The sequence below is a fragment of the Enhydra lutris genome, unplaced genomic scaffold (assembly GCF_002288905.1).
Source record: "Enhydra lutris kenyoni isolate GAN:26980312 unplaced genomic scaffold, ASM228890v2 scaffoldscaffold98, whole genome shotgun sequence".
Classification (NCBI taxonomy): Eukaryota; Metazoa; Chordata; class Mammalia; order Carnivora; family Mustelidae; genus Enhydra; species Enhydra lutris.
In genome coordinates, this window is record NW_019154182.1 from 1269820 (window position 1) to 1295998 (window position 26179).

Below are 26179 nucleotides of genomic sequence, written 5' to 3' on the forward strand. Positions count from 1 at the left end.
TTGGAGGGGTGTGGAAGAGCTGAGGAGCAAGATCTGGAGCAAGGACACAGGGCTCTGAGGGAGGAGGCCGTGGGACTGTGGAGCCGTCCCTTCCTCTCTCGGGAGCCTGTTGCTCTCTGAGCCTATGAGCTATGTAAGGGGGCTTCCCTCTCCTCCTGGCCATGGCCTCCAGCAGAGCTCCCTATTTGGGGGTATGCTCCACTACCTGGGGTGCTGAGGGTGATGGTGCCAGAGGGATAAGGAAGGCTCTGTGTTAGGGGCGCTGGGGTGCAGGCCTCGGACCGGCTGGAAGAAGCAGGATTCCAAGCCAGCTCTGCCTGCCGCGAGGCCTAGCTGCTCCCACTACCGGCTCTCCGGGGTCCGGGTTTGAATTCGGGCTCCACCTCTCTCTGGGTGTGCGGACTTAGGCCCTTTTCCTTCTGAGCCTCAGTTTCCTTGTCTGTAAAGCGGGGGTTAAGTGACATTTCCCTTGGGGCTGCTCGTGAAAGGTGGAGATGGTAAGGAGAGAGAGGAGTGTGTTGGGCCCCGTGCTCAACGGAAGTTACTTTTCGTGGTGCCATTATTATTACAGCAGAGATGATCGTGTTCCTTTCCAGAGCAGATCTGGGGCTCCCAAAACAAGAGGTTTTGTGAACCACTTCTCCAGGACAAGGGCTTACTTTGGCTGGGGACCTTGAAGGGCTGGTGTTCCCCCCAGAGCCCCAGAAGGGACTGTAGGGCCTGTGCTGGGGGTGGGGGGTGGGGGTTTGTCCATGGCTGCAGAGGGTCATGGAGCACAGTGGTGCCCAGCCCCACTGAGACGGGCCATGCAGGGGTGTAAGCGGACAGGTCCTTTCCAACCGCAGGTGGGCCAGCTCAGCCCTGCAGCCTTGGCCTGGCCGATAAGAAGGAGGGGGAAGGTCATGGAAGCAAGTGATGGGGAGGTATCAGGCTGAGCTCAGGAGCGTCAAGGTCACCCAAGGTCACCTGTTGCCCCAATGCCACCTCACAGGCACCTGACTCTGCTCACCGGCATGATGAGAAGTTTATTGCTTGTTTTATATTCAACCTCTTGCCGACAGAAAAATGTATAAGACTCACCAACCATTTAAAGTAGAATTAATGTGTAGCCACCACTGTCCAGGGCAGGAAAGAGACGGTCTCTAGGGCAGCCCCCAATACCTCCCCCACAGGCCCCTTCCTATCACAGCCGCCTCCTTGCCCCCCAGGGTTGACCACACTCCTCATTTCCCCTGGCTTTTCCATAAAGTCTTACCATCTTTGTGTGTATGTCTAAGCTGTTGAATTTCGTCTTTGAAATGCACACAAACAGAACGGCAGCCTCTGGTCTCTTCCGTGCCTAGCGTCTGTCAGTAAACATTGCACGTGGTGTTGAGCAGAGTGGTGTTGAGTAGCTTTGCTCATTTTCATTGCCATGGAATAGTCCGTGGCATGAATACCTGTAACTTTTTCTCCAGTTTCCTGTTGGGTGTTCGGGTTATTTCCAGATTTGGGCCATTGCCAACAGGGCTGCTATGAACGCTCTAGTACTTCTGTCTTGGTTCACAACATGCGAAGTTTTCTCGAAGGTAGACCCCTAGAGGTGGTCTTGCTGGGCATAGGGCTTGCATATCTTTAACTTCAGTAGATGAGCCAGACCACTCTCCCCTGTGGCCGTGCCCACGTCCCCCTCACCAACCCTGCATCGCGTCTCTCTGACACTTGGTATTGTCCAGAGTCTTCATTTTTGGCAGTCTTCACAGACTGGTGACAGTGGTCTAATTAGCATTTCTCTGATCAGCACGGGGTCAGGGCCTGTGTTGCCTTTCTTCCTCCTGGCTTTCCTCCTTGGGGAGGCCCCTTTCCCCTGGTTTCCTGGCTCAGCCCCCTCATCATGCTGTTTCCCAACCTCCATGTTCCTCTCTGCCCTCCAGGCTCCTCTGTCCCTAGGCCCCATTCTCTTTCTTAGGGGACAGTCACTCATACACATGATTCCTCTGCCATCGATCTTGGAGCAGCAGTCCTGGGCTCCAGAGCAGCTCTCCGGAGGTCTGAGCTTCCCATGTTTCTATGCGTTAAAACCTCTGGATTTGGGCTCTCCTTGCATCCCCTCCTGGGTCTTGGCTTTCCTTTCAATAAAATAAGGACAGAAGAAATGACCCTCCACAGAAGCCCTTTCCATTTTCTGGGCAAAACCTGGCATATGTCCTGGAGAGGCCTATGGAAGATTCTAGCTTTTGGTCAAGCAGAGTCAGTTTTCTCCTGGGGCCATTGGAAAAGGACAGAGCTAGTGGTCTGAAGTCTGCTGAGCTTCTTACAGGGAGACCTGTGTCAAGAGCCATTTCCTGGAACGGGACAGGCATTTAGATGCCAGGGACAGCCACCACAAGTTTCCTGAGATGTTGATTGGAAGGGCTGTTTCTTTCTTTTCAGCCCCTCTGGTCCTGTCGCACCTGTAAATTGCTCCCAGAGTGCAGTTTGATGACCGGAGCTCCAGCAACTTGGGTGAGGGTCCCCGAGCGGGGAAGCCATGCAGAAAGCCTTCGTGGGGCAGTGGACCAGGCCTCTCTGTGTCAGACTCCAGGACTAGGCTCAAGATCTTAGACAAGTCAGCCCTTGATGGTGAAAATGTCGGGGGGATGGGCAGAAGGCTTCCAAGTGCCAGCCAGTGCTGTGTGATTTCAGGCAGGATTGACACAATGGCACCCAGCCCCACCAAGAAATGATGTCCTCAGAAATGCGTTGTCATGGCTCTGACCAGACCTGGCAGTCTGAGGCACTGCCCCGCCCAGTGCTGAGGTGACCATTTGGGGGAAACCTTAATGGGAGGGGGAAGGAGGGAGCTGAGGACCCTGTCCCCACAGTACCCTTTGGCTCTTGAAGGCCCTGGGTATGTCCTGTATCCTCTCCAGGCTCCACATTAACCCCTCAGTTACCAACCAGGAGACTAGCTGACCTTCGGGGTCTCTTACAGCTGAAAATTCAGTGACAGAGGGAGCAGATGAAGGTGTCTCTTGTCCCCACCATGTGAAGCTTTGTTGAGTTACTAGCACATATGCTGACTTCTAATTTATATTTGCACCAAGATGATACACAAAAGTAGGGCAGGCTCAGAGGATTTTGAATTTTGGAAATTTATGGGTATGTCACATACCCTTTTCACTAGGGCCATCACTGCTCATCCAGTGCCTTTGTGTGAGTTAGAAAAAGACACCTTTTTATCAAGGCACTTTACTTCTGTTCATCAGAGAAGGGCAATAAAAATGCAAATCTGTAGTGCCTGCAGTGTGAATGTTGTCTCCTTAATTGCAAGGCCTTGTGCAGTGCCCAACCTAAGCAATCACACAGGGCGGCTGTGCTGGTCACTTACGGTCATCGTTTTCCAAACAAAGCTTAAATAAGACTTTTTCTCAACCATAGGCCTTCCCATGTCTCATATCAGAATTCCCGGGAGGTAGGGGGGCTGTTTTGAATGTCACAGCCCTAGACATATAGGCAACTCTCTCCTTCCTCTCTCTATACCTGCTCTCCTCAACCAACACCCACACTGAACTATTGCAAATGGAAACCTTCCTCAGCTGTGTTGGAAATGAAAAGGGTTGAGAAGTTCCGCTTTGGGCTCTTGACCATGAGATCCACCCTGTCCCGGAAAGTCATTAAGATGCAAGCACTAACTGCCTTCTTAACAGACTCTGCCAGTTCTGGTAAGAAGGGATCACTTGGAGCATTTCCCAGCAAGGTGATACTTGAGCTGCTCTTCTAAGGGTCCTGCCCCAGCTTGTCTGCTGCCTCCTGCTCACCCTGGAAACTTCCGCATTGAAGGTCATCGGCCAGGGGGCACCTCCTTTTGCCACCCAGCCTTGGTCAGGCCTCTAGAACTTCTTGCCCCAAAATCTCTCAAAAGCCCATCTTGACACACACGCTAAGATCATTATTAAAGAATAACGTTAATAGCTCCCGTTTGTTGAATTCTTGCTTAGGGGCCAGACGATTTGAGATGCTTTTCATATTTTATTGAATATGCTCAGTAACCTCGTGAGAAAGACATTCTTCTTTCCCTTTTGCAGTTAAACGGAAGCTCAGAGAGGTTTAGTATCTCACCGCATGGGAAGTCTCCCAGCTGGTAAATGAGGGACTTGAACGCGGGGCTGTTGCTGGCTATGTAGTACCGCATTCTTCTGCTTCCAGCAGCATCAGGGAACGCCAGACCGGAAGCCTCCGCTGGCCTGCTCTGCGGCCTCGGTCCAGCTACCTAGCCTCTCTGAGCCTCAGTCTTCTTAGGCACAACAGGAGGACAATAACATGTGCCTTGTTGCTCTATTTCAAAAGCTAAATGGCATGAAACTAAGAAATGTTAGTCTCATTGCCTTGTTTCTTCTCAACAAGGCTCTAAGACGGGCTACGATTTTGTTTTTTACATTCATGCAGCTTCCATGGAGCTCCTACTAGGTGCGGGGCCCCATGTTTGGTACTCTGGGTTTGTTTACCGTCCCAGGGGCCTGCTGGCAGATGCACGTCTTGCTGTCTGGAGCCCAGACGGTTCCAGGGACATTGACTCCACCTGACCCCATTACGGCGGGGAGGTGGCATCGGCAGCAGTGGGTGTGGCTCCGGAGGGGGTGAAGGCCCCGCACCCCAAAGGGGGGCTTATGGTGGGCGGGGCAAGTTTCCTTGAGCAGTCGTCAGGCCAACCGGCCTGCGTGTCAGTCACCTACGCAGCCAGGAGCCTGAGTGGGGGGCCTGGGTGCCTCTTCTGGGGGCGTCTGGTGGCTGTGGGGATCAGTCTCCTGGTTTGGGTGGAGACAGCTCCTAGGGCTACCAACCCCAGGGGTCAGAAAATGTTATTTCTTTCCTCAAAAAGTCTTTAGAGTTCCCTTCCCTCCCCACACCGGCTCTCCGCCGTCTCAGCCTCGGGGCCTCCGGCCAAACGCCAACCTCACAGCCTGTTTGTTCTTCCGCGTCTCTACGCACCCTGTTTCCTCAGCCTGCGAGGCCTTTCCCGTTTCCTTCCCCATCCAGACCCGGCTTCCCTCCGGGCCCCCCGAGGATGCCGCTCTCCTGTGGAGCGTCTCCAGGCGCCTAGTCAGACAGCACTGCGGGTCCCGCGTGTGTCCATCTCCGCCCGGGGCCGTCGGCGCTCAGCCTGGCGTTCGCTTCACAGCACAGCATCCCAGGTGAGAACTGCAGGAGGGCCCGCCCCGCCCGTTTGGGCCTCTCACTCTGCAGACACGTCTGTCTCTCCCATGTGAGGGGCACCCGTGTCACCCGGGTCTGTCTCGTAGGGACGGAGGGCTCTGGCCCATCAGAACTTTAAAGATGGCGCTTGGGTGGGCACCGGGAGAGGAAGAGTTCTTACCTGATTTATTGACTGTCTACCAGCAAAGGTGCTGAAATTTTTGCACATGACTTCACTTCATCTTGACCAAACCCTTTTTGGTAGAATTGTTTTTTTTTTTTTCTTTTTTTTTTCAGATGAAGAAACCAAAGCTCAGAGGAATTAAAGTTAATATGAGAGGGGCAAGTGGGAGCGGTGCCTATCCAAAACCTCTCTTCAGAGAATGTTTCAGTCGGGGACATTTTGGGGTTCAAAACCTAGGTTTCTCCACTCTACCATCTTTGCCCTAGTCCCCTTCTCTACCCACCTTGACATCGCACCTCTGTTCCCACTCAGCAGGTCTGAGGAGGCGTGAACTCTGACTTCTTGGAACCCATGTCCTCAGAGGCCTCTAAAAGGAGGAATGGGTAGTGTCATGGTCACACAAGGGGAGCTACACATGTGGCAGCCCCTTGGAGGGGGGCAGGTGAGGCTGCATCTTGGGATCAGGGGCCTGTCCCCTCCAAGGCCTCTCTACAGGTACAGGGTGACTGGGATCTTGTCCCTGGGGCTGACGTCCTTTATGGGGCCAGTTCTAGCTTTGTGTCCTTTCCACTTGAAACCTGAGTCCCTTCCATCACCTTTCCCATTCCTGTGGTGCCAGTCACCATGGAGCCTCTGTAGCCGTAGCTTTAGTGAAAGGGGTGGGTGGACAGCGGTCAGTTAGCTTGGGCCACTCCACTCCCAAAGCTGGAAAACCAAGGCCAAGGGTGGGGGAGCCAGCTACCTTGGGCAGTGCCTCAGGGAAAGAGGACACAATCCTGGTCCCCAGCCCTTTCGGTCAGGGGTAGGCTGTTCCAATAGGGGACAGTCACACCTCCATGCCCAGAACAGAAGAGGGCCAGGTGCAAATGGGGGCTCAATGGATTGTGTCTTGGACATCGGGTGCTAAGTCCGATTGATGCTAAACCTCAAAGTTCTATCTGCATTGGGGCTGGAATTTCTGATCTTGATTTTTAGAGTTTGTACATGGATTTTTAAGCTCCTACCAGGTCATGGGCCCCCGGGATCTCCCTGGGGAGGTGCTGCCCATGGTTCTCACATACAATATAAGACGTGGTTGTTGGTCCATATGCAGCTGTGGCCGCCTCCCCTGGGGCAGCTTCCCAGGAACTCCTGCACACAGACCCTGAGGGCCTAAGGGCTCAGAAGTGTTGACACAGTCAGGAGTAGGCCCAAGAGGGGGGTCTGCCTGCTGGGTTGCCCTGGCAAGCTGTGACGTGGATGAGGGTCTCTTTTCTGTACAATGGGTGTCCCCAGGGCATGGAGTCACATCGGCTGTCTTGACCAGTGGCCATTCTGCCATTTGACCTGCTGAAGCGCTTGTGGCAAATGGGGAGGGGGCTGTCTTATTCAGAAGGCCCTTTCCGGTAGAGCTGGCCACTGAGACTTATGTCATCTGTACTCTCAGGCATCTCCAAATCTACTCTTTAGCCTCCTAAAGAGCAATCACTTTGGGGAAACTGAGGCAGCAATAACTACTTTGACAGTGAAAGGTGAGAAGCAAGGCTGAGATCTCATTAGAAAGTGAACCTGAACTGTAACCCATTGGTTCTCAGTCCTTTTTGAACACTGAAATCACACAGGAGTTAAGAAAAAGAAACCAAAAAGATCCCCATGGCCTGCTTCCTAGAAGACTCTAATTCAGTAGGGGCCGGAGGTGGGGCCTTGCAATCTGTCATTTTTATCAGTTCCCAGATGGTTCTGATCCGCAGCCACAGTCGAGAACGATTCTCAAGAAGGGTTCTCAAGAAGGGCTGTGGCTAACCATCCCTTCTCTGCCTATAATTCGCATAGAAAATCGATGCTCTGGTTAGCTGTGGTAGCAAGAGTCCGTAGAGCCTACAGCTCTCACTGTCTACAAAGCCTAGACTCCAGTTTGTTTGCCTTAAGTCAGCTGTGGGTGGCCTGTCCCCACCTGGAACATTCGTGCTAGGCTTTGCCGGAAGCAGCAGCCTTGCCAATCTCTTGAGTCTCTTTGCCGGCTCACTGGAGCTCAGGATGGGATGTTAAGACCTGTGGAGTCATATTCTGCCACCTTGCTCAGGAGAAGTGCTGTGTCTCACCGACATTCCCCTGTGGCCAAATACTTATCCTAGTAGTCAGCACACAGGGAGTTGTGAGGAAAATTCTCTTTGGACAGAGAACCCGAGTGCTTGAGGATGTAAGCAGAGAGACCGGGTGGAGGCTGGGCGGGAACCTCTGTTGGGGCCAGGAGTGTTGCTAGGAGCTGCTCTGCCTTCTGGGGCCAGGGTGGGGACGGTGGCAGGCTGCCTTCCAAACGGAAGGCAGGTTTTCTCAGTTTCTGAGTTGGGATTTGGTGCTCAGCACAAGGAAGTTGGCACTTCGTCTTGCCCTGTCCCCAGATGATATCTTGAGGGAGCTACGCCAGAGTAGAGGTTGGGAGATGTGGCCTTTATCCCTGATTTTGTCACCGATGGGCTCTGGCCATCCACCTCACTGTCAGGGTGAAAATGGTTCACCTTTATCCTGGCAAAGACTCTAAAACTGTGTGAGGTCGCAGAGTCTGGGTGAGACCTTTGTCACATGGAAAGAGAAGTTAGGTCCTGAGCAAGAGCTGATGACTGAGCCTAGAGGTTTAAGGGAGACCAGGACGAGGCTTGACATGGTCCCGCAGTTCGCCACAGGACAATGAAATGACTCTTTGATGGGGGGAGTGCAGGCCACGCACTGTGTGTGGATAGAGCCTGGCACATCCTGAGAGGAAACTGGAGAGCTGGTTTCTGGGCAGACCCTGCCACCTACCCGAATGAGAAGCGGAGTCACAAAGCTTGACATTGTTCAAGAGCTTCTGGGCCAGTGGGCAGAGAAAATGGGGTTTTGAAGAAAATAGAAACTCATGGGGAAAGAAGGCGTCAGACTCCGCCTTGATAAATTCCACCTTCCCCAGAGACCCTAAGGTGTCCAAGTGAAGCCAGTTTCGTGGGTTCGGTGATGGTCTTCACAAATTTCTCTGCCCACTGTGGCGCAGGCTTGACACCCGGAAGGTTTCAAGTGTCTCAGAGAGGCAGAATGTCAGAAAAGAGATGTCCTTTGGTCCAGCAGCAGATTTCCTCACTCCAAGAATACCTGGGCTCCTGATGGGCTTCCTGCAAAGCCATTTACTTGTACTGACATCCCTCTGCCGCTCCCCACCGTAGGACCGCGGATGATACGGGCTGCCACCTTCTGGATCCCCAACGACTGTGCTTACGGCCCAGGAAGTAGCTGCTGCCTCTGGACAACCTCTCAGGCTCCTTTCCCACCCAGGGCATGAGCACCCGTGATGCTGTCCCCCCAGGTAAGGGGCTGCCCTCATCCTGGGAGATGGAGCCAGGCAGGTGACAAGGCCTTTCTGCCCTGGCCCAAATCTCTGCTGGCTGACGCTGGCCCTCCATGCTCAGCTTCTTGTCTGGGGGCTCCCGGGCCCAGGGAAAGGCTCAGAGTATTCTAGAAACTCGGTGGAGCATTGCCTCCACTCTCTCTCTGCTGGTGGGCCGGCCGAGGAGCTGGCCTGTTTTGTAGTCAGAGGACATAGGGCTGGGCCCTCAGGGACAGCTGGGTGTCTCTGTCTCCTCAGTGGATCGGGCAGGAGAAGGGGAACAGTGTGGCTAGCTCAGGGTCAGGAGATGGAGTTCCAGGCCTGATGCTCTGCTCTAGGACCAACTGTGTGAACTTCAGTTTCCTCTGGCAAGTGAGGGGATCCACAGGCCCCACCACAGATGGAGGGGGTGCTGGTGAGGTGGAGACCTGCTTTTCCCTGGCGGGGCTGGAGCCGGGGCCCTGGGACCAGAGTAGATCCAGACACGGGTCATCACCTAGGGACAGAGCACCTGGGGCTTTGCCATATTATTGTGAGGACAGTTGTGTAATTTAATGCCACATCAGGTTCCTGCCGGGCATTAGTTTCTTACAGGGAAGTGGGAAGTACTGAAAGCTTAAGAAAAACCTAAAAGTCTAGAAATAGGATGAAGGTATGACCGTATGAACCCCTAATCCTGTCCAATTCCTTTGTTTTACTGACCTGGGAACCGAGACTCAGAGAGGCTAACTTACTTCCTCAGGGTCACACAGCTGATAGAAACAGGAAGGGAACAGACTCCTGTTTGCCTCCTGTCTGGGGACCTTCTACCCTGGGAGTGGGCGTGCTGGGTCCAGGTGGAGGCTTCTCCAGGTGGTGGGTTGGGTCCCTGTGCATAGTCCTGAGCTGTGCTTTGGATGGGGATAATACTAATACTAAAGTGCCCCCTGAGTGCAGGTCCTGCAAAGATGGATGGGATGAGGTCCCTGTGCCAGGATGGGGCAGGGCAAGAAGGGAAGAGTCCAGGAGAGGGGAGGGTAAGATGGGGTATGCTTGGGCTGCTGTGGGGGCACAGAGGAGAGGCAAGGCTTCTCAAAGCAGCAGGTGCTTCGCTGAGGCTCCCCCTCCCACTTCCCCTGGCTCAGGGCCCCTCCCCAGAGCCACCCTCCCCCTGAGCTCCCCACAATGTCACTGCTTGTTATTCATTGTCTCCCGCACTAGCCTTCTGGTCTCATCAGGGGCTGGGAGGCCGAGTCTCTGACAGGCAGCCTTTGGTAAATATCCAGGGTAGGGATCAATCAAATTGATGTGCTGAGCCAGGCAGGTTTAGGACAAGGTGAAGGTTCAGTGAGGGACACGCTGATGAGGGGCTGGAGGACTCCCAGGAGAGGGTTTTTGGGCCAGTAATTGGATGCTCTGCTCTGCGGCCGTGGGGCGAGGTCAGGGCCAAAGCCACAGGTCAGGGGGTTCCTGCATGAGGGTGACAATGAAAGACATGGCAGTGAGAAGCGGCCCGTGAGATGAGCAGAGGACAGAGGCAGGGTGAGGGGGGGTGTGTGGAGGAGGGGAGCCCATGAAGGAGGCTAAGAAGAGGTGGCCAGGTGGGGGTGGGGGCGCCTGGAGAAAAGCCGGATGGAAAAGGCGGGTGAGTGTGGGGAGAAGTGGGAAGCCAGGCCGAGAGGGCTGAGGAGAGCGGGGTGGTGGGCCTTGGTGGGGATTGTGGTGCCCTGACTGGCTGGGCCGTCGGGTGGTGGGCCCCCCATCCATGAGCTGGGCTCTGGTTTGGGGGTGGGCTACAGAGACCCCAAGGGGAAGAGTGCTGGGGCAGCCTATTCCCTAGTCCTGGTCTCAGTGGGCTTCCGGTGCTTCTGTCCCCAGCCAAGGTTCTGGCTCCAGTGGCCGTATACTGTGGGAGTGTCCCTCGGACCAGTACGGGGCCCCGCGCAGTCCCAGGAGGAAGAAGTGACTCCAGGCTGCAGACTTATGGAGAAGGTGAGGTGTGTGGGACTTGGCCTGCTGACTTGGTCACACCAAATGGCCTTCCAGTGTCCTCGGTGGCCTCCCTGGGGACTGGGGGCAGAGAATCAGGGTTCCGCCGGGAGCTGCCCAATTAGGGCCAGGGACCAGAGAGCAGAGCTGGGGCTCCCTCCTGGAGAGAGGATGTGAGTTGTTCTAGAAGCCTGGCTGTGCGGTCCAGCTAGGGCACACGCTATTTTTACTGCAGTCTGCTGCTGAAATCCCTTTTGGTTTTAGGTGGTTCCTTTCAGTTCCGTCAGGGGATGGAGGTGCACAGAGGGAGAGCCCCAGGAACAAGGAAGTGGGGATCCCAGCACGCCCCTCGCTCTCATCAGAACCCAGGGAAAGCCGCCATGAAGATGCGGTCTGCTGTCCCTCGCTTGGGGGTCTGGGTGGGCCTTCAGCAGCCAGGGCGGCGGTGGGGGCAGGGACACCTGTAGTGGGACAGCTGCTGGCGTGGTGAATTGCAAGCCAGCCATTCAGCTTCTACTTTCTGCTCTGACTTCCAGCTACAGACCCTCTTCTCTGCAGAACCCCGGTTCCCGTGTTCTCGAGGGAGAATATGATTGCTCTAGCTCCTTGCCCTCTTCTGGCTACTCCCCTTACAGGCCTGTGGCCAGCACCCAGGTCAGCTTTTGCCGGGCCTGGTGCCACCCAGACTCTGTGGCCTCCTTTGTGGGTCTCATGGCTTAGGTCAAGGCCCTCCAAAAACGCTGTGTGTGTGGCGGAGATTCTAAAAGCTGGTCTCTGTATTTGTTTTCCCTGGCCCTCCCACAGTCTAGACTCCTTCAAGGACCAGTTCAAACACCACCACTTCATGAAGGCCTTCCAGATCCTTCTCTTCCTCCTTTATGTGCACAAAACATTTTGTTGACATCTCTCTCAGGGCATATCTCCCAGTTGACCTTGTAATGAACCCATTGAGAGATGAATCTTTTTCTGTAGTAGATTGAAAGTCCTTTCTTGGTAAAGACTGTGTCTCACCCATCTCTGGGTCTCCACTGCCTGGACAGTGCTGGGCACAGAGGTGACGCTCTCTGAATGTTTATGGAATGTGCGATTGGATAAGCTGGTGTCTGCGTGGAAGCATGATTGAGTCACCTCAACTTCTCTTTTCAATCTGCATTTGGTCTTGTCAGGTATATTGAATGGATTGGTTGGGACCCTGGAGGTGGCTGGATGGTGGTCCCTGGGCGGAAGACCTTCCCGCAGGATTTACGGCTCATGTCTGTGCTGTCATAGGGCTGCATATCGACTCCCATTTTCTTCCCTTGAGTAGCTCAGGACACACCTTGTTAAGGTCAGGCTTCCCAGAGACTGTTGAATGAATGGATTGACCCAAGATCGATGGTAACATCGAATGACCAGGATTCGTGGGGCAAGGCCCGACTGTTCTAAGGAAGCAGCACCGGAGAGTTTACTGGAGCCTGGTGCCACCGAGGGTGCTGGGTGCCTAGCCACTCTTACCTCTGTCTCCCTCAGCCTCCCTCCAGCCAACTCCGAGTGTCCTGCTGGAGAAGCCACTGCAGCTGTTGCCTGGACAAGGGGACCCCCGCAGCCTCAAGCTGGATGCCCCCCTGAAGGGCTGGCAGGCCAGGAATGGCCACCCCAGGGGCCTTGCGGCCCTGTCTCTGGGGTCCAACCCCCTGGCACCCTTCTCCTCTCTGGAGTCTGAGGCTAACAGTGTGGCTCGGGACACCACCCAGATCAAGGACAAGCTCAAGAAAAGAAGGCTCTCGGAGGGCTTGGCAGCATCCTCCCGAGGTGAGCCCTGGGCCCTGCCCACCCACCTCCCACACACCCTGAGGCCACGGACCCCCATTACCCAGCTCTGAGGGTCAAGAGCTGCTCAGGATGCCCCCACCCAGGGCACTGTCAGCCGCCCTCCTGGGAATGCCCCTCCAGCCTGGGCTCTGCAGTGGCCTTCCAGCTCACCTCCCCGTTCCCACCCTGACCTCCTTCTCCTTCTAGTCTTCTCTCCAGGGGGATCCTTCTAAATCACCAGTCGGATCATAGTCTCCTTCCTGCTCCCACTAACGATACTTAGAACCACCCCGAGGTTTTGGGATGTGCTTAGAGTAAGCTCCTGAATAGAGTCCCTAGTGTGTGAGGCCGGCTGCCTTCACCATGTGCCTGTGCCACACCCTCTCCTCTGCTTTCTGCTCCTCTCCCTCCAGCTCTGCTCACTCTCCCCTGCACTCTGCTCACTCTCTCCCCTGCTCTCTGTTGTCAGACACACTGACCCTCTAGTCCTGGAGCAGGTGGGCTCTGTCTGGCCTCAGGCTCTGACAGGCTGTCCCCCCACCTCCCTCCTTTCCTCACGGGGCTACCACTCATCCTTCCTGCTTGGCTCAGAAGCCCTCCTCAGAGAGGTCTCCTTGACTCCCCCAGTCGGCATCCATCCCAGTGACACTCTCTAATTGAACCCTCTAGTTTTCTCTCTTAGCTCTTCTCACGGTTTGCATTTGTGTGTTTGCTTGTGTGATTATTTGTCTTTCATGGGGATTCTGTACTTGGCGGAACCTCCACGAGGGCGGCTGCAGAGGCTTCAGTGTGAGGCAGAGTTGCCTGGCAAAGGAGATTCTCCTGAAATCCTTGTTAAATAGATGAGCCAAGAATTGAACAGTGGGCATTTTAAAAAAAGAGTTTATTTATTTATTTGACAGAGAGAGACAGCAAGAGAGGGAACACAAGCAGGGGGAGTAGGAGAGGGAGAAACAGGCTTCCTGCTAAGCAGAGAGCCGGAGGCGGGGCTTGATCCCAGGACAGAGCCCAAGGCAGACGCTTAACAACTGAGCCACCCAGGTGCCCCTAACAGCGGGCACTTTATATTTCTTTCTCATCTGAGTAGTGGATAAACCAGGAAAACAGGCCATGTTCCAGTCTTAGCTCTGATACTGACCAGCTCTGGGACTTTGGGCAAGTCAGTTACCCCCTCAACCTCAGTTTCCCCTCAGTGTAATGGGGATACTTATACTTCTGTGTACCTGAGTGTGATGAAAATATTGTGCACAGAATTCTCAGCACCTGGCATTGTGGGTAGAACTTAATAAATTTTCATTTCCTTTTCTCTCCTCTTCTCCTGGACCAATCATGTAACTGGGTCCTTTCTGTAGCTCAGTGAATGTTTGAGTAACACCAGGAATAAGAAGGCTCGAGGTCTTCGGAAGGGTGGGGACATTGGAGACATGCTCTCCCTTGAGTAAGATACTCCCCCTGCTGAGGTCTCCCTGGGGCTGTGACCGTGCCCAGGATGACACAGGGAGCCACTGTAAGGAGTCCCCCTGTGGCTGGACAGTATGGAGGCAGCAGGTAGGGTGTAAGCGTGCTGGAGAAGCTTGCTTAGAATTTCTAAGTGGTACAACTTCTGGAGTTGCTAGACCAAAGGGATTTCACGGACTCCCTCCCTGAGAGGTCCGAAGTCTTTCTCTAGACACGTCATCTCTTTGTACAAAGTTCTAGTGCAGGAGAAAAGGAATAGGAGTTGTTCTATGCAAGGTGCGGATGGGAAGTGATCTTGACTTACCGGGTCCCTCAGCAAGTATGGCAGGACGGGGATCTCTGGTCCCCAGGGCAGGGCTGTGGCTGCCCTCTGCACCCTGAATGGAGGCTGTGTTGGCCTCTTGGTGCCACTACCCAGATGGGGCCCCAGGTGGGTACTGTCTCCACCTGGCTTGTGACCCCTCCTTTCCTCCCTTCCCTCAACACCCCGACAGGACTGACCAGAGGGCAAAGGGGAGCCAGGCTCTCCAGGGGAGCAGAAAGCTATTTGGGACTTTGTGGTTTTTTTTTTTTTTTAAGATTTTATTTATTTATTTGACAGGTAGAGATCACAAGCAGGCAGAGAGGTGGGCAGAGAGAGAGGGAGGGAAGCAGGCTCCCCGCTGAGCAGAGAGCCCAACGTGGGGCTCGATCCCAGGACCCTGGGAACATGACCTGAGCCGAAGGCAGAGGCTTTAACCCACTGAGCCACCCAGGCATCCCGACTTGGTGGTTTTGATGCGACCACTTAGGTGTAGCTGGAACAGAAAGGCCTAAGTCTAAGTTTTTTTTCACTGCCACCAATCATTGCAAAGATAATCCTGAGCTCTTTACTGTGGGGATGGCAGGGTGCATGGCGCTATTCCAGAGGGCGTGGGCAGGGGGCACCGAATGCCTGTTGGACGCAGACAGAGCTCCATGTGTCGTGGTCTGCTTTTAGACTAGGTCAGGGTGTCCCCTGTGCTGAAAGAGCAGTACCCCCGTATCATTAGCTGGAAAGGAAGGGGGAACAGAAATAATTTATGGGCACCTGCCATGTGCCCAGTACTTTCTTGGCATTTTACGTAAGTCACCGATCTTTGGAAAACCCCATGACATAAATACATTCATTTTACAGAAGAGCAAGTGGGGATTCAAAGACTTGCTCAAGGTCCCACAGCTTCTAGCCAGGACCCACTGTCCTGACTCCTACTCTAGGACTGGTGTCCTTCCTGCCCAGCCTGCCTCTGACTTTTAAATAGATGACTTTGATTGGCCCTTTTTGCCAAATTTTATAGGAATGGGAGCGGGTCCTTGGCGCTGTCTGCTGCTCAGCCTAGTGGTGGGGGTGGGGCCGGGGGATGCTGGCGGATCTCTTTCTGCTCTCGAAGTCCCAGCCTCCCCTGGAACCTATGGCCCTGTTGCCAGTGTCTGAATTGCCCCCCTCCCCGTGCTCCTGGGACTAACTTATTCCTCACCCCACCCCCCTGCACAGCCTCCCTGGATCCTGTGGGAGGCCCCAAGGGGGTTCCTCTGAGGAGCACCATCCCCCGGGCCACCTCTCAGAGACTGCTGAGGGCCCCCAGGCCGATGCCTCCCATCCAGAGCATCCCCACCACCCCTGAGGCTGGCGGAGCCAAGGAAAAGGGCCTGGACCCACCTGGGAGCAGTCGGGGTCCCCAGGAGCTGAGACCTGGTGCCCAGGAGGTAAGGTGGTTTGTTCTGTTTTGTGCCTTTCTGTCCTATCTTTGTTTCCACTCTTTTTTTTTTTTTTGTAAAGATTTTATTTATTTATTAGAGAGAGAGAGAGAGAGAGCGAGTGCATGCATGTGAATGCATGAGCTGGAGGAGGGGCAGAGGAAGAGGGAGAAGCAGACTCCCCGCTGAGCAGGGAGCCCTACCCAGGGCTTGAACCCAGGACCTGGGGAGCATGACCTGAGCTGAAGGCAGGTGCTTAACCAATGGAGCCACCCAGGGGTCCCTCTTTGTTTCCATTCCTTCCTACCCTGGTTCCTGAGCCTGGAGCTTCTCCCAAGGTGTGTGAGCGGCCGCCCTCAGGGATAAGGGGGCCACGGAGGCGAGCATCTTTCCCACAGCACCCAAAACCTTGGCAGATGGCCTGGGAGCTCTGGCAGGCTGCCCCAGAGGGGCTGAGCACAGCTGTGTGACCACCAGTCCCACACTTGGGGGTTCCCTAGGCCTTCTCTGGTCTAAATGTTCCGGAACTCCTCATGCTTCTGACCCTCCCCATTATAGGCAAGAGAATGTGACAGAAGGGAAAGCTGACTGGGCTAAAACTCAGGAGATCTGAGTTTGCACTCTGCCCCTCACTGGCTGTGTGACCTTGGGCCAGTCCCCCTCCTCTCTGGGCCTAGTTTGCACATCTATAAAAAGAAGGTATTAGATCAGATGTTTTTGAAGATTGCTTTCAGCTCTGATCTGTAGAAGTTTCTGAAATGAGAAGAATAGAAAAACAAATAATAATAACAAAAATGAGTAGGGACGAGCCTCTCCCCTCCCCCACTGCTGCAGGTCTTCTGTCTTGGAGTGGGAAGGAAACGATGAGGGGGCAGGTTCCAGGGTGGTATGGCTGAGAAGAAAAACCAGAGGACACTTCCCAGCACAGCCTGCCACCCCAGTAGCTCCTGATAAAAGGGACCACCCTGTGTAAGGGCCCAGGGACGTGAGCCTCCAGAACTTTCCCTCCAACCTCCACTCCCAGGTGCAGATCTCCAGACAATACCTGCATTGCAATGATGAGAAGATGCACAAGTCTCTGGGGGGCGTCGTGATCCCGCCCATCCCGAAGGCCGCGGTGTCCGCTGGGGCCTCCTCCTGTACTCCTGGCTCCCTGCCCAGCCGCCTGCCTCCAGGCCAGGGTCTCCTCATGGGCCTGAGGGCCCCCCGCGCACGGTAAGCAGCCCCCTCTCCATCTAACTGAGCCTCTGCGTCAGGGCGGAGCTCTGGGGGGCCGGGCACATGAAGAGCCTGGCTCACCCATGGGCCACAGGCCTGGGGACTGCACGGGGCTGATCCTTGAGCCCAGCGGGCTGGGTGTCTGGGCTCAGAAGACAGTGTCTCGGCCTCCGGAGTCCACCAGTTTGCGGATGTCTATGGTTGTCGCAGTGATGAATAAAATAGGAGCTCTGTTCAGGCTAGCTCTTTGTTATTATGTATTTTCTTAATTAATAGATACTAAAAATACGAGCATTACCAGATACAGGTATGGAAGTGGGAGGGAGTGGTCTACAGAAGTTTTGGGCATAATAAGGGGTTTTCATACTCAAAGATGTTTACGAACCGTGGGGGTAGAGGGTTGCTGTGCTGTAATGAATCTTGATTTATGGCATGTAAGGAAGACAGATCTCTTCAGATGGCCCAGAACACCCCCACGGTCAGTCCAAACTGATGCTGGAATATGTGTGTGTGTGCATATTTGTGTGAGAGAGAGAGAGAGACAGAGCACAGACAGAGACAGACAGACAGAGGGAGGATGAGAGAGGCCTCACTTCTCCAATCCCTTGGGGGCCTGCTGGACTGAGTTCTCCCTTTTCTCTCATGCTTCCTCTCCTCTTCGTCTCCCATGCTGCCTTCCCCCCTATTTGTACACATGTCTACCTCCTTCCCAGCCCCGCAGGGCGTGGACCTGGATCTGAGCGGCCGTTCCATTGACCTCTGCTTCCTCACGTTGGGCCCTTCTTCCCCTCAGAGGTGGTCCTGGTGGCTGGGGGGATTCTCCTGCCCCAGACCAGCGGCCTTCACTCCACCTTCGTTGCTCTTGACTTCCATATCCTGTGAGGTGTTGACGTCCTTGTCGCCTTCTCCTTCCTTCCCTCCTGACTTAAAACCTGCTTCTTGACCTTCAGTGGCAGAACCTTCTAGACAGTGCCCCCTGCGCCCTCCTTCACCCATCTCTTAGATGTGGCCGTTCCTGCGGCTCGGTCCCAGCCTTCTGTGCCCGCTCCGTGTTCTCCCCGGGGGAGTCTTGTCTGTGCCGGTAGCTTCCAACAATGGGTGTCTTCCTCATCCCCTCAGCCCCTGCTCTGGCCCGAGGTCTCTCTAGGGTCAGGCTCCACGTGTCCATCCCACTGGTGGACCTCTTCAGTGTCCTCATGGCCGATGCGGATCCAGGGTCAGAAGGAGGCAGCGACACTGTGCCACCATCACGGCCACACCTATAGGCCACCTCACGTTTCCCCAAACCGCCTCCTTCCCACAATCCCCCGACGTCCCCCACGGTGTGTGCAGTCTCTTCCATCTTCCAATCTCAGCATTGTCTTCGGCTCTTGCTCCCATGGCCCTGTGGCCCAGCAGACTGCCACATCCCATCAGGTTTTCCGTAAGCAAGAGAAAATACGAAGGCTGCCACCCCTCTCTTGCCCCTGCCTTCTCTGTTTCCACTCACAGGCTCCCTCTTGAGCACCCCGACAGCTCCTAGCCCGGCACCTTGCCGTGTGGGCTCTGCATTCTCATTTTCCCTTCTCATGCACCACCCTGTGTACCTTTCCTCCACGCGATCTACATTTTCTGACACCCTGTGCCAGCAGCTTAAAGACGAGTCTCGCCGGTCTGACATTCAGGGCCCATCCCTGGCCCGCCACCCCTCCCACCTCCTGTGCTGCCCTCAGGAGCAGCACCTCCAGAACCTCCCTGCCCCATCTGTGCAGCCCCAACACCAGCCTTCACCCGGGGCCCCCATTCAGCTCCTACTGTTCCTCAAGCCCCAGTTGCACACAGTCCCTACCGTCAGGTCTTCCCTGCCCTCCCTGGGGAGGCGATTCTGGAAGAGCCTCCTTTGTGCTGTCTACACAGCATCTAGCCCACGGACCGCCTGACCACACTTTTATTTAAAGCCCCATCTGTTCTTCGACTGGGAGCCCTGCAGGGCAGAGCCCATGCCTCGAAATCTCTGTGGCTCCCACGGTGCCAAGCTTGTACCTGGTGTGGTTTAGTCACACAATAAATACCTCCCCGTTTGTCGCCTTGTTGTGACACGATTCCTCTCCATTAACTCGGGGAGGCTAGCACGGAGGTGGGAAGGAACCTCTGTCAGCATTTCTTTCATCCCTTCACTATTCACCCGTCCATCCACACGTCCATTTACTTACTTAAGAGCTATTAAGCACCTGCTACATGCCAGTTTCCTTAGAAACAAAGCCAAACAAGACAGTCTCCGTGTCCTAGGAGCTCATGAGAGAGATTTATTAGTAAACCATTGTTCTGAAGTCCAGTGAGGTAAGTGCTAAGATAGAAGGCTGCCCATCATTCTGGGGAGCCTGCTGGGAAATGATCTCAATCAGGCTGGGAAGCCTTCTTGGAGGAGGTGAGGCCGGAACCAAGTTTTGAAGGCTGAGGGAGAGTCTGGGAAATGAGGAGGGAGAGACAGGAGGCATTCCCGGAGCTATAAGGGGTGTGCACTGGTGTTGGTGTGAGACAGGTGGGCGAGGTTAGTAGGACTGTATGACCCCATGGGCTAAACTGAGAACTGTGATCTCTATCCTGAAGTAGCCAGGTGCCACTGAAGGCCTTTGGTGTGGAAGTGCCATCAGCTCTGCATTAGAAAGGCCACTTCAGTGACCAGAGAAGGCTGTGCACACCGGGGCAGAGACTCCTGCAGGAATGGCAGGGAGAAGCCACGGACCCCTGAGCAGGGCAGAGACAGTGATGTGCGGCGTGTGTCTGGACCCAGCCTGGTCTGGTCTGGTCTCCTGTCAGCCTGCCCTTGACTTTGCAGATGGAGCCGCATCTCCTGCAGCTTTGAGCTCCGAGCTGAGAGCCTCCTTACAGAGCCGCCCACAGCCACTCCGTGATTCCCACCATCTCGCCTGTTGTCCCATCTAGGAACCCCCCTGCTCCTTGCTGAAGTGGCTCCTACTTGCTGTCTCTCATGGTTCTTTTCTCTCCTCCATTCTTTTAAGATTGGCTCGGGAGAGTGGGCCTCGGGAGAAGACCCCTGAATCTCTGGGTACGTCCTCCCCACAAGCACCCCCACTAGCTTTCTCCAGCTCCCTGCTTCCTGGACTGGGTTGGGGATCAGAACTAGGGTTGGAGTAGGCGTGAGCACCCTCGGACCTGAGCTCCTTATTTCACAGATGGAGAAGCTGAGGCCATGGGCCCTGCCACCTTGGAGGGCAGCGGCCCCTGCTCTGGGCCAGGGGTGTGGAGGTGTCCCGGCACACGGAGCCTCCCGGTAACCCAGCTGCGAGAGGGGCCATGTGACCCGTGAACAGCTGCACGGGGACTGCAGGCTGGGTCTTGTCCCTGGTCCTGGAGTCCGGAGGGCAGCCCGCCATATGCGCACGCGGGTCCACATGGCCACGGAGACCATGCTTCTGTCACCTTGTGCAGCTGCCCCTGTTTTAAGCAGGTAGAGGAGAATGTTCCTCACTAGGCTGAGTGAGACATTGAACCACATCCCACGAACCCCTTAAGTAGCGGGTCCTGGAAGGCTTCCGTGTCAGGAGAGTGGGGCCAACTGGGACGTTAGGGAGGCAGGTGGACATTGGAGGCCGAGGCACAGAGAAGCTTCAGAACAGGAAGCAGGAGGCTCTCCAGCCTGATGACCTAACTGTGGGGAGGAGGGAAGCTGAGCCCTGGGTCGGGTGAGGGGATCTGGATGGAGCACCCCAAGGCTGGGGAGGAGGATACCTCAGCAGTCGTGCAGACCGGCAGGAGAGGGCCCACGCCCAGTCCAGCTTTCCAGCAGGTCCCTCTGGCTTAGCAAGTGGGCCAGCTGGCGAGGGGGAGGTGGTGGCCCAGGAAGCCCCAGGCTCAGCACTTGAGCTGAGCTCAAGAGGCAGGCCTGGCATAGAAACCTCGGGGACGGCCGCTTCCCCTGTTGCTGTCTGGCTGGGCTGCAGTGGGGTGACCTCGGGCGGTCTGGTGTGACCCATGCTGACAACCACAGTGTCCCTAACGGCTACCCCTGAGTGTGCCAGGAGACCCCAGTTTGTAACTGTTCCCTTGTTTGCATCTCATCATGCTGCTTGAGAACTGGGTCCCCAGGGGCTTGGGGGCAGGGGCCAGGCTGCTCAGACAAGGCTTTCCAGGATGTCTCATGGAGTTGGGGGTGAGGAGAGGGGATGCGGGTTCTCTGATCTTCCAGCCATTAACTGGGGATAACATGGCCCAGTACGTGTAACACGCCTGCCACACAGAAGGAGCTCACGTGGTATTGTCTGAAGCTGGGGGCTTCCTCAGTCTCGTGGCATTCCTGCAGTCCTTGTCCTCATTAGCTGGCACCTGAGCACCTGTGTCCTCTGCCCTGCCCCCTTATTTTTGAGCAAACGAAGCCTTTACCCCTCCTCTATCTTGGCCCTCCATCCTTATCCAGCGATCGAAGCAGAGGGATCCTTGGCAGAAGGCATGGGCTGGGCAGAGGTCAGGGTAACCTGGGAGCCCTCCTGGAGGTCCCAGATTCAAGGTGTCCCTTCCAACCTCAGGCAGCCCCAGAGGGTGACCCCCATTCCAGCAGACCCCTTATTTGCAGGTTCACCCAAGAGCAGTGTGCTCCAAACACTGTGAACAGGAGAACCCAGTTAACACTTTTTTCATTGAAAGAAAGCTGATCTACCCCTTTCCTGCCTCCATAATAAGACAAGTTCCTTTTGAAGTCTATTGATTAGGAAAATCTAGAGTGACTAAGAGATACTATTGATTTGATGTCACTTGGAAATGAATACTGTACCAGTTACAAGAGCGTGTGAAGGTTGCTGGGTCTTCTTTATCTGTAAAACGAGGGCATGGGACCAGAATTGATTAATTCTCTGGTCCTTCCATACTGTGTGATGATGGGGCTTGGTTTATTTTCTCTCTTCCTGAGGTGCACGCCTCTCAGGTAAGACAGACTGACATCCTTGGGAGCTATCTTAAACTTCTAGGTAACAGACCACCCCCTGTTTCTTGCCCAGTCTCCTCCCTTCCCTATCTTACAGTAAGGTGTGCAGTAATTATTGAATGAATGGGTATATGGATGGATGGATGGATGCACACATGAGAGGAGGAGAATGCTGGTCCTTGGGCAGCCCGCTCTATGCCCACCAGTGCTGTTCTGTAGACTTTTGTCACCAAGCAAGCACTGGGCAGAGCAGCAGAGGGTGGCAGGCTTAGTAGTAAAATGTTACACCAGCCGCAGGGTCACAGAGCCCCAGGGGCAGCCCAGAAGGGTGAGGGCTGCTTCAGAGTGCTGGGTGTCCTCAGCTCCATTCTTGTTCTTGACTCCTCAGAGCCAAGACCTTCAGCCCTGCCTGTCAGAGACAGGTCTACCGCCCCTGTGAAGCACCCCCTGCCTTCATCTCAGTCTGCTCCTACACTGACAGCCTTCTCCTTCGGCCAGGCCAAAGAAGCCCACCCCTCGCTCCAAGACGAGGACCAGAAGGAGAACAGTACCAAGGTACCTGGAAAGTGAGGGGAGGAGAAAGTGGGGGTCAGACTGGACCACTGGCTGAGCACAAACCTGTTTGATGAAATTTATAAATGTGGGGCCAGTTTGAGGAAGACAAGAAAAAGTCAGCTCCCCAGGTGCTTAAGACTGGAACCTGAAGATAGTTTGGGGGTGAGGACCAAGGAAAGGAAGAGAAACAACAGAGAGGAAGAGAAGGATGGGGGTGAGGGCTCGGGGAAGGGGAGTATAGCGGGGAGCTGAGGGAGGAAGGGAGGGCACAAGGAGGTCACCCGAGGTTCGGAAGGAAGCAGGATGTGGAGAGTGGAGAGGAGCTTAGTTGAACCAAGCCCAGTAATTTGAACCAGCACCCAAGATAGAAACTGAGAGGCAGCTGACTCGGGCGGATCAGCCAAAGGCTCTGCCTGACAGGCTGGCAGACACCTTGCACTTCTAAGGTGACCTTGGTCCAGATGATTCTCTTCCCTGGTCTGGATGTGTTTACTAACACTTGAAGAGTCACTGCTGTGGGAGCTCCAGGCTCAGTCTCTGAAGCGGAGATGGAAGCGTACAGGAAACATGCCTGGAAGGGCCTCTGGGCGCCTGCGCTGTGTTAGGGTCCAGGGATGGTGACAACGAGGTCCGGGCATCGCAGCCCTCCCACTCCAGCCAGGACATCAGAGCCTGGAACGAAGGAAGAACAATTAAGGGCTGGGAGGCTACCCCACTTCCCAGCCCACCTTGGATGCTCACCCCATGGTCAGACCGAGGACCTTGTGATAACTTCTCCCCACTGGCATCTCGCTTTGAAGCACCCCCTTCGCTCACCACCCATGTCCTGTTCTTCTAGCTTCGTCCAGCCACATCCCGGCCCCAGCATTTCTTTTCTTTTTTTTTTTTTTTTTAAGATTTTATTTATTTGACAGAGAGAGATCACAAGTAGAGAGAGAGAGAGAGGAGGAAGCAGGCTCCCTGCCTAGCAGAGAGCCCGATCTGGGACTCGATCCCAGGACCCTGAGATCATGACCTGCGCTGAAGGCAGAGGCTTTTAACCCACTGAGCCACCCAGGCAGCCCGGCCCCAGCATTTCTAACGTTCTTGCATCAGCAATATCCTTCCCGGAATCAGACCATTCCCATCAGCAACTTAGCTGTGATTTCTTTTGTCTAAAAAAAATAGAACGACTGCTTTGTCTCCACCCATTCTGTCCTGAGTCCACTGCAGTCGGGTTTGGGTCCCACTGCCCTCATGGAAACTGCCCATGTCAAGGCCACCGATGACCTCCAGCTTCCCATGAGCAGCACAGCTCAGCCCTCTTCTAACCGCCACCCCCATCAGCAGCTTTGCTGTTTCATTCTTCTTGAAGTCCCCACATTGGGAGGGAGGCGAGGGGATGGCTTCCTTCCTAGTTTTTCACTCCTATCGGATTTTGTTCCTTCCCAGTCCTCTTAGCTGACTCCTCATCTTCTTGCCCTCTACACGCTGGAGGCCCCAGAGCTCGGATCTCTGGCCTCTTACCTATTTATCTGACCCCCCGTGACCTGTTCTGGTCCATAGCCTTGAGTGCCATCTGTATTCTGAGGACTCCCAAATGTCCCTCTCTGGCCCTGACCTTCCCCGGACCTCCGGGAGCAGTCAAATTTTGTAACTAAGTAGGTATTAACTGATACTCTGCATTTCCATTTAGGTATCTAATTATATTTCAAACTTAGCTCATCCAAAACTCAGCTGTTGAAACTTCACCCCCAAAAGCTCTTTCCCCAGTAAATAGCAAGAAAAGGCCACTCCAGCCTTCCAGCTACTCTGGCCAAAAATCTTGGGTCCGCCCTTGCCTCCTCTTTCTCTGTCGCCCCACACCTCATATATCAGCAAAAGCGGTGGGCTCTGCTTCTGGGACCTGTCCACAATCAGGCCTTTCTGTCATCCTCATTCTCACTATGCTAGTGCAAGCCCCACCACACGGAGACTCTTGGCTCTGTTTTGCAACTTTTTGTGAGTCTTAAATTATTCCCAAATATAAAGTCACAAAACAACAACACTTGGAGGGACGCCTTGTCTCCCAGTGGAAGTCCAATCAGGTCACTCCTGTGTTCAGAACCTCAGTGGTTTTCCGTGTCCTTTAGAGGACATGTCTGACCCCTCACCATGGGCCACGGGGCCCAGTGCACTGTGGCTCTGCCCACCCCTGCCACCTCTGACCCCGTGTCCTCCCATCCTCTGTCTGGGGGTGCTCCAGCCAGTGTCCTCACCACCCCCAACCGTGCCCAGCACTCTCCAGCCTCAGGACCTTTGCATTCTCTTTCCTCTGCTCAGCACCCATCTCCCCTAGAAATCTGCATGGCTTCTGCTCCCTTATTCCATCCATGTCTCTGCTTCAATTTCCCCTCCTCTGAGAGTCCCTCTGGGCCTTCCTACCTAAAATGGAAGCCCCAGTCACCCTCTGTCCCTCCTTTCCTTCTGGTACATACGGCCTGACATTAGAAATTGCTCTGTTTGCTGTCTCCCTGCTCCGTGGCAGCCTTCCGGGAGCAAGTTCTTGGTCGTTTTGTTCATTCCCAGAAGAGCGATGGCACGTAGGAGCCACTCACACTCCTGATTGAATAAATGCAGGTACAGAAGACACCGGTGGGTCCTCAAGGTAACAGAGTTTGCCTTGACCTTCCGCCAGATCCAGGTGACCATCTCCAAGTCTGCCCAGGAGAAGATGCGGCTGAGGCAGATGAAGGAGATGGAGGTGCTCCAGAGGACAAAGGAGCTGGAGAGTGAGAGGGAGCTTGCTTCCCAGAGCCTGGCCTCCCGCAGAGTCCTGATGAAGGAAGGTACCTGGGCACCTGGGGGCAGGATCCCCTCAGGCTGGGGAGATGTCTTGGCCAACCCCTAGATGAGAGAGGGGTTAGCCACAGCTCCTGATGCTCCCCATCTGGACAGTGGACTGGGAGCCACTAATGGGCCCACATCCAGAGGAGGACTGGGGCCAAGGACAGGCAGGACCAGTGCCGTTCTAGCACTTCCTCTGTCTCCACAGGCCTCCTTCCCCTCCGGGGCAGTGGGACCATGTCTGTGCCCACGGGGCTGAGCAGCCCATGCAGAAACATCGGTGGTATCCTGAGGAAACGGGCCAACCGGGCCTCGCTGCCCAGCATCCCTGTCAGCAAACGGGAGCCCAGCTTTGCCCGCCATGCTTCAGGTAGGGCCTGGCCAACTGCCTGGGGGACATGTGTCCGTCTCGCTGTGCAGCCTTGGGATGCTTTGGGGTATGGAAAGGTGACCTGGGCCACTCTACTTTTTCTCATTACCTGTGTTAGAGTAGACGGCAGCCTGAGGTGTGATCACCCTGCCAGAGAACGAGGGATAGTGTGGGAGTCAAAAGTATCAGTGGGCCAGACTGGGGATCTGGGGAATTGCAACTGGAATTACTGGTAGAAGGGCAGGTGTGCCCAGCCCAGGACATGTCCTAGAGGCCTCACTAGTGCACCAGGACCAGAGATGATGGGGAGAAGCATTCCTGAAAGTGGCTGGAAACATCGGAAAGAGGAAGAGAGGGGTCCGGGAAGACCTTGGGTTCCTAAAGTTTGCCTCGTGAAATGCCGGGTTGGATAGGGCTGATTCCCATCGGGGATTCCAGGATCCAAAAGTTCTGTGGGATGGTGTCAAGGCATAAAGAGGTTCTGACCCCATTCTACCAGAGAAGCTTCGATTTTGCCTCATTTTTTAATATATTGGGCACCCACCTGACCTTTCAGTTGTGAAAGATTTTGCTACTAAAGAACATTTGAAAACAACCAGTCTGGCTCAGAGTTTCTTTAAGCGTGGGCTGTGGTGGGACTATAGTGAGAGAACAGAACATCATTTTAGTGCCAGAAATAATACTGACTCATCCTTCTTTTCC

At 54.8% G+C, this 26179-nt stretch overlaps 1 protein-coding gene across 3 annotated transcripts in view; it reads left to right on the forward strand.

The window, feature by feature from the left end:
• The first annotated feature begins 8626 nt into the window (after positions 1-8626).
• LOC111139302 (TOG array regulator of axonemal microtubules 2) overlaps positions 8627-26179 on the forward strand; it is a 40876-nt gene continuing 23323 nt past the window's right edge. The window contains exons 1-9 of one of the 3 annotated variants that reach the window (XM_022491547.1): positions 8627-8654; positions 10533-10646; positions 12153-12434; positions 15406-15617; positions 16633-16823; positions 19829-19875; positions 22136-22302; positions 24959-25109; positions 25316-25477. In XM_022491547.1, the coding sequence (XP_022347255.1) occupies positions 8627-8654; positions 10533-10646; positions 12153-12434; positions 15406-15617; positions 16633-16823; positions 19829-19875; positions 22136-22302; positions 24959-25109; positions 25316-25477 (1354 nt within the window). The remainder of the gene's footprint in view (positions 8655-10532; positions 10647-12152; positions 12435-15405; positions 15618-16632; positions 16824-19828; positions 19876-22135; positions 22303-24958; positions 25110-25315; positions 25478-26179) is intronic. The other 2 variants (XM_022491548.1, XM_022491549.1) reach the window with 2 other exon arrangements.